We start from the raw sequence: 7,657 nt of genomic DNA, 5'->3' as shown, positions 1-7,657 counted from the left end.
TGATCTAGTAATTACTTGATCAGACAAACACATCAAAAATATATAATTACACCTAATTACACTCAAATTCAATTATAGGGTGGCTTTCCAAACATGCCCTAAATACAATCCGTACCCTAAATTTGGAGAAACAAGCAAACAAAAGTGGTACGTTCCCATTAATGAAATAAATGATTTTTGTAACTATTTTAATAAAAGTTTATTACATAAAATTAATTTAAGAAGTCATACTACAGCTTTTCCTTGTTAATATTACGATTGTTTATGCACAATCATTGTATGTATGACTCATGTAATTATTACAAATCAAAAAAGATATAATATTATGACAAATATGACACATTGGAAAAAGAATTATTTATTTTTAATAATGCAATTATCTTGTAGTATTGGAGTGTAAGTAAGGGTGAATTATATAAAAGAAGATAGATTAGTTTTGGATGTTGATGCAAATTCACAAGAAAAGTTTTGTATATAAAAGTAAAGATGGCTTATTTGCTATCCGGAACTAAAATGATTGATGAATACAGCTGTCAATATGGGCTGTCCAGCCCAGCCTAACCAACCCATACGGGTTAAGCAATGTTAATTACTTAAACATTAAACATAACTAGAATTTTAAGAACAAAAAGTTATTTATACTCACATAAAAAATATTACCAAATTGAGGTTAGATTAATATTCCTTTCTCTATTTTTTATATTTTAATTAACTATATTACCAAGCCCACGGGCCGGCCCAATCCAGCATCAGCCAAACCTATGAGTCACGAGCTTACTTGGGCCGGAATTAATAGCTTCGTATTTAAATGAGCTCAAAATTTTTTAGCCCAAGTCTATTCAATCACGGATTGGGTTGGACCGCCCCAGCAGGCCAAGCCCATATAGATGGTTGAGTAAAAATAGCACGAGCTAGCCAGTTTCAGACTGGTCATTCAAAAATAGACATCGTTTGTAAAGTTATTGAAAAATAGCCACTATTTTGCTGCAACACGGAAAGTTTCAGCATAATATACTGGAGATTGGTGCACCTTCTATGAACTTCCAGCATATTATGTTGGAACTCCAACACGCGGAAAGTTTCAGCATAATATATTGTAGATTGGAGCACCTGCGTATGAACTTCCGGAATATTATGCTGGACCGGTATATTATACTGGAACTCCAGTATATTATACTAGAATTCCAATATATTATGCTAGAGTATTTTACGGATTCTGAACAGTAATTTCGTTCATATTTATTATTACATGAAAAATGCCTAAATTTCAATTACTTTTAAAATTGAGCTATTTTGAATGACCGCTTGTAAATCTGGCTCTTTTTAAATTTCTCCCTCATTTTCAAGAAGAAATTAATTTTGTTCAGAGTCAAAAAAGGAAACATTTCTAAAGTTCCTAACGCAAATAAAACGAAAAGGTAAAAAGATCCGAAGAATCCATGTGCACTTGAAGATGCAATAATTCTTGATTTCTATAGTCGAATTATTTTGTGTCTTTATTTACGTAACCATTCGTATTTGCATTTTGCTTTTCTTTGCATTTTCTGGTGCTTATTTTAGGGAAAATTTCATATTAAAACAACTGGGCTGCCTCCTTTTCAAATTTATAGCCCATATTCAATTTACAATTGACTAGCCCAAAAATTAGAGGCCCATATCCGAAAAAAGGGGCGTTATTTCCGTTTTTTGGGAGTAAGAAGCGGGATTTTCTGGATTTTCTCTGATTCTTTCCAATCTTCTTCCCCAAATACTTCAAAAACGAGATCTTGCGATCAATGCAGCTCCAAAAACCCTAGAATTTCTTCTTCATCTCGAATTAACAGCAAATCAAACACGAAAAGTGAAATTTTTTTGCTGCAAATCAACGCAATTTTCATTTTTGCTGCAATTTTGATTTTAATTTTTTGTTCGATGGAGATTTTTCCAGTTTACGTTCTTCATAGTGGTGAATGGGAAGAAAATAAGTTTATCAATTTCGTCAGCGATTGTGTAATAATCGAGTCGATATTCAGCTACAACAATTTAGTTGCAGCTATTTCGGAACAGATTAGGATCGATGGTGAGTTAAACACAATAGAGATTAACTTTCTCCCAAATGTTGGTTTGCCACCGATCCTGATTTACAACGATACATGTGTTAAGGTGTATATCGAATTAAAGAAGAAAAACTTGAATTTCACTGAATATCCCTTGTTTGTAACAGTGAAAGAGATTTATGATAATCGTTTGGATGCTACAAGTTCTAGTTGTGTAGTTGCTACAAGTTCCAGCTGTTTGGTTGCTACAAGTTCAAATTCTAGAGATGTATCCCAATTGATAGCACTGAGATTATTGATATCGAATATATTGAAAACACGAAATTTAGTGAAAACACGGGTATAATAGATGATATATTGAACGAATTTGTTGAGGAAGATCAAGTTTATAAGGATAAAGAGACAGTTGTCAGTGTGATGAAGAACTTGACTGTACGTGAGAGGTTCCAATTCAAGGTGAAGAGATCAAGCGCAACAAGGTATGTAAATAATTGTATATTCTGTTATATATATGTATAAATATGTATAAAGTAGTATATATTTGTATATAGGTATTAAAATTAGTATATATGTAGTTATGTTTTTGTATACAAGTGTATTTAGAAGTTGAATGATCTTCAATCCTAGGTATAACCTTATGTGTATGGATGACAATTGTGCTTGGAGTTTCAAATCTTCTGCCGTTTTCAAGGCAAACATATTCAAAGTGAGAAGTTACAATAATAATCACACATGCGGCTATAGTGAAAGATACTTAACACAACGTCAAGTTACTTCGGTTGTAATTGCTAGTATAGTCAAGGACGAGTGTGTTAATCCAAAAAAAGTTTACACCGCAAATGATATAATAGAGGACATACAAAAGCAACACGGGATTGAAGTGAGCTACATGAAAGCATGGAGAGCTAAAGAGATAGCAATGGCAATGATAAGAGGGAGTCCTAGTGATTCATATAAGGAGTTGCCGAAGTATTTTTATATGTTAGAGCAAACAAATCCAGGAACGGTTACAAAGTTGCACAAATCAGAAGATGGATGCTTTCTTTATGCATATGTTTCGCTATATGCATCTATCAAGGGCTGGGAGCATTGCAGACCGATAATGGTTGTTGATGGAAGTTTCCTTAAAGCAGCATATAAGGGTACCATATTGACTGCTTGCACACAGGATGGAGCTGGTGAGTTGACTGCATCTACCTTGTTTCTGCAGTTTGTATAATGTTGCAGTTTCATGTATAAAAGTGTATAGGATTTCACAGCTACTGTTTTTATAAATTTGCAGTTGGTATAAAATTGTATAATTGTGTATAACTGTGTATAAGATTTGTATAATTGTCTGAATCCTAATATCTATTTTGTATAAACAAGAAAAATCCTTCCACTTGCATATGCAATTGTAGATTCAGAGAATAACAAATCTTGGGAGTGGTTCTTTGTCCAGATAAAGGGTACTTTTGGAGTTAGGGAAGGGATGTGTATAGTTTCAGATAGAAATGAAAGCATCTCCAATGCCACAAAAGTTGTGTACCCAGAAGTACCACATTGTATTTGCATGTAAAGTGCAGATTCAAGAAACATCACAAACAATTGAAGGATATCTTCTTTGCTTTGGCTAGAGCTTACACGATAGAGAAGTTTGAGTACCATATGACAGAGATGTGCAAAATTGATGCGAGAGTGCAACCTTACTTGTTCGAAATTAGCTAAGAAAAGTGGTCTAGGGCATATTCCAAAGTGAAAAGGTCGATGGTAATGACTTCCAATATTGCAGAGTCAATTAATGCAGCAAACAAGGATGCTAGAGAGTTACCAGTAATGCGATTGCTGGAGTACTTGATAAATTTGCTACAACAGTGGAACAACAAAAACAGAAAAAGTGCAATGGAGACATCTACAGAGCTTGGAGAAAAGTACGACAAACTCCTTCGGGAAAATCTAATTGCATCGGAGCAAATGACGGTAAAATGAATCAAATATAATGATGCTTGGCACTGCTGACTTGCATTTTACTGCTTGTATAAGGATGTATAACTCTGTATAATAATGTATAATGTTCTTTAACTTTTTTTTAAAAAAAAACTTTTGCAGGTGAGGCCTGCTACGGAGCAGTTATATACTGTGTTTGAAGGGGTAAGGCGAAACATAGTGTGCCTTGAAGAGGGAACATGCAGTTGCGGAAAATTTCAAATGGATGAACTTCCATGTCCGCATGCTTGGGCGGTTTTGAAGAACCAGCAGCTGAAACCTGGCCAGTATTGCTCTTTTTACTACAAGAAGGATAAACTCCTTAGAACTTATGAATTTCCAGTGAATCCGATGCCAGATGAGAGTTTATGGGTAATCCCAACAGAGGTGATGGAAGATGTGGTCCTACCACCTAAAGGGAGAAGGAATGTAGGAAGGCCAAGAAAGGAAAGACTCAAACCTGCTTCAGAAAAAGAGTCTAAGAGGGCGTTTTCATGTTCTGTGTGTGGACAAGGTGGTCACAATAGAAAAACATGTAGGAATCGACCAAAATAAATAGTTGAAAACATAACAATTCCTATTACATTTGTTGTCATGTTGAGTAGTTAAGTTTCACAAACAATAGAGTTACAAATGTTGAGTAGTTAAGTTTCACAAGCAATTGACATGTTTCATTATACATGTTTTGATTATCCAATAATAGTGTCTTGCTATTTTTAATGGTACTAAATATATTGATAGATTGTAGAAATACAAAACAGAACTGCTAACAATCAATGGTATTATATGTATACAGATGTATAAATGAGAGTATAAGTTTGTATAAATTTGTATAACTATGTATATTATTGTATAAATATATATAAACCCTGCTACATTAACAAAACTGCAACCATAATGAAAATACATACTTTGTTAAAGGACAAAAGCAACTGATATATTCATTAAAATATAATTCATTCACAGCCACAATGTGTAATGACTACCGCAAATTACACAAAAATAAAAACATCTATAATATCGTTTAAGGATATCTCACAAGTAGCAGAATAGTACTTAGACAAAACTAGGCAACAACTCCTAATACATAGAAAAACTACAGTAAAATGGAAAAAACAGAACTACTTTCTCGGTCGCCCCCTCTTCCTCTTCTTGAAAAGTCTCCCTGTGATTTCATCACCACTAATTGCACCGGACTATTGTTTTTTCCTTCCATAATCCCACAACAGAGATCCCCACCTAGTGCGAAGTGTCTCAATGTCAAAATTATCTTTTCGAATTTCCTTACCAAGGATGAAATACTGAGCAAAGCCAGCAACAAAAGCACCACAATCACTGTAATTAAAAAGAAACAAATCAGATTCAAATAGGTACACTAATAGTAAAATAGTAAAAGAATTGAGATTAACCTACTATTTGATCTGTTGGGGAACATTATTAACCAGATTAATCTGCAAAGCATCAGAATGGGATTTATCGGTATATGCACCATTGTTCCAATCAATGACCTTCTTCTCGACATAAAAATCAGAACTCTTCAAGAAGTAAGGTATCAGAATTGCATAAGGTAATGCAACATCCAAAGCAAGTCTATCATTAATAGCTCCACGGTTAGAGTCATAGATGTGGATGCACCTATCTATGAATGTAAACACCCCCAAAACCCAATGGCCCAATTTTGCTCTTCCGCGCTTCACATAGATAGGGAATAAGACGTGGTCAACAGTGTGCCACGGGACATTTGCATCACAATAATATCCTCTAATGTACTCTTCTATCTCATTCCCTTCAGGAATCACCGAAGGATCTTGATTCACTTTGAAATCTTTATACAGGGAGTTGATTTTGTTACCAAAGGCGAAGTCGGTTGTAGTAAACCGCATGGCAACACTCGGCCCATATTTTCCCCTCTTCCTCAAATAATAAAAGAGGACATCCAAGTGCTGAGACAAGAAATAAAACAGAACAACCATCACTACAAAATTTTTTAAATATAGAAATTGATACACTATTATACAGAGGTATACATATTTATACAAGGTTATACAATCTTATATAATCTTATACAATCTTATACTGTGATTATACGAAGCTATGTATACACTATGGGGGTCTCAAACAATAAAGATATACAACAAATAAAAAAAAGCATTAGAACAGAAATTTATTAAATACCGTGTCAATGAAAGGTCGACCACAATATGCAAGTGAGTGGAACCAATCCTTCGTGGTCACATTACACGAGCCAAAAGTAAAAGCTTCCGCAAGCTTATTTACTTCATCAGGATATATATTTTTGGCACTTCAAATCACAAAAAATAAAAAGTAATCAGAACTACATTCATTGACAAGTATAAAATCAGAACATGAAAGATTAAAGAAAGTGAAGATACCTTCGCCTCGTATCCATCCCATTATCAACAAACGCGCAAAACTCTTTAGCCAATAGCGACAATGGATCAAAATCATCACTTTCGATTGTGAAAGGATGCTTGATATCAAAAATGAGCTTGGGCGGCGATCCTGATGCCCCCGAATCAAAAACTGGCAAATATGGAGATTTGGCATATTTTCCTGGTATTTTCTGTCGAACTGACTGTTCAGGAGAAATGTAATCATCTTCTACGTCTATGATGGATTGTTTGTGAAGCACAATTTGGGACATCTGTAGCGCAGCTAAATCTTTATCGCCAATGTCATCCCAAAATGTGTCACCCTTGACATCACATGCTGCCCCTTAGACAGAGAAAACAAATAATAAAAAACTTTAAAAATGAAGAAAAGAAAAATCAGACAAAAAAAAGATAAAATGCAGAACAAATACCATGATCAACACCATAAGTAACTCCCTCGTCAGCTAGCACGTTATGTTGATTCACTTGATTAACAAAGTCAGGAACAACATCATATTGATAGCCATCAAATTTGCCGAGACCAGATGTATTGTCATCAGACACGCGCTGATGAATATAATAAAAAACAATAGAAAGAGAAGGCATGTTGAGTGATGATTCAGAGAAGGCATAACTGTTGAGTGATTTGGTTTTATCAGTAAACAATTACCTTAGAATCAGTAACATCCTCCCTCGTTTGCTTGGTTTCCTGCATATTCAGAAAACTGAACACTTTTTCAAAGGAAGAAACTACATAATTGTTGAGTGTCGTCACTGTATCAGTCAACTACAACAACAACAGAAAAAGCAAATCAACAACCATGTTTATAACCAAAAAACCATGTATATACAAAAAGTACTGATAAACTACAGAAAAGCTAAAGGTCCCAGTACCTTTCCAACAGCACTCCTCAACTTCTCAACTTCAGCATTCAACAGATCAATGCGCACCAAAGGATCATAACTCGGGTTAGGCTGTCGATCCATATTCTGAGGAAAAGGTCGTTTAGACTGTTGTTCCGTATTCTGAGGATAAGGTTGTTTAGACTGTTGCTCCATATTCTGAGGACAAGGTGGAGATGCAGCGACAGAATCATCAGTGTGAAAGGCAGGCACCACAGGCACCTCCCCTGATGCAATATCATCGGCATTAACTTCAAAAAGCGTCTCGATGTTCAGAGTTGACATCTCTTCACGAGTAGGGGAAATGTTCCTATAGTTCAACTACAAGAAGAAAAACTGGATTACAATAGTAGAAAAAGG

The 7,657-nt window shown here is 34.9% G+C and overlaps 2 protein-coding genes across 2 annotated transcripts; both read left to right on the top strand.

Annotated features, from left to right (window-relative positions):
- On the top strand, window positions 1,912-3,255 carry LOC109226180. Its single transcript, XM_019390975.1, has 3 exons — window positions 1,912-2,250; window positions 2,301-2,515; window positions 2,664-3,255. The coding sequence occupies exons 1-3, from the start codon at window positions 1,912-1,914 to the stop codon at window positions 3,253-3,255; spliced, it is 1,146 nt and encodes a 381-aa protein (XP_019246520.1).
- Window positions 3,789-4,556, top strand: LOC109226179. Its single transcript, XM_019390974.1, has 2 exons — window positions 3,789-3,995; window positions 4,125-4,556. The coding sequence occupies exons 1-2, from the start codon at window positions 3,789-3,791 to the stop codon at window positions 4,554-4,556; spliced, it is 639 nt and encodes a 212-aa protein (XP_019246519.1).

This window comes from Nicotiana attenuata, chromosome 5 (genome assembly GCF_001879085.1).
Source record: "Nicotiana attenuata strain UT chromosome 5, NIATTr2, whole genome shotgun sequence".
Lineage (NCBI taxonomy): Eukaryota > Viridiplantae > Streptophyta > Magnoliopsida > Solanales > Solanaceae > Nicotiana > Nicotiana attenuata.
Note: the sequence above shows the minus strand (reverse complement) of the source record. Positions and strands in the feature narration are given on the sequence as shown.

What these genes read in the sequence shown, in the direction of transcription:
- LOC109226180 (XM_019390975.1), top strand. Translation starts at nt 1,912, where the DNA reads ATGGAGATTTTTCCAGTTTACGTTCTTCATAGTGGTGAATGGGAAGAA. An exon ending in ATGCTACAAGTTCTAGTTGT is followed by an intron (nt 2,251 to 2,300) that starts GTAGTTGCTACA and finishes TTCAAATTCTAG; the next exon opens with AGATGTATCCCAATTGATAG. An exon ending in AAGAGATCAAGCGCAACAAG is followed by an intron (nt 2,516 to 2,663) that starts GTATGTAAATAA and finishes CTTCAATCCTAG; the next exon opens with GTATAACCTTATGTGTATGG.
- LOC109226179 (XM_019390974.1), top strand. Translation starts at nt 3,789, where the DNA reads ATGACTTCCAATATTGCAGAGTCAATTAATGCAGCAAACAAGGATGCT. An exon ending in TTGCATCGGAGCAAATGACG is followed by an intron (nt 3,996 to 4,124) that starts GTAAAATGAATC and finishes AAACTTTTGCAG; the next exon opens with GTGAGGCCTGCTACGGAGCA.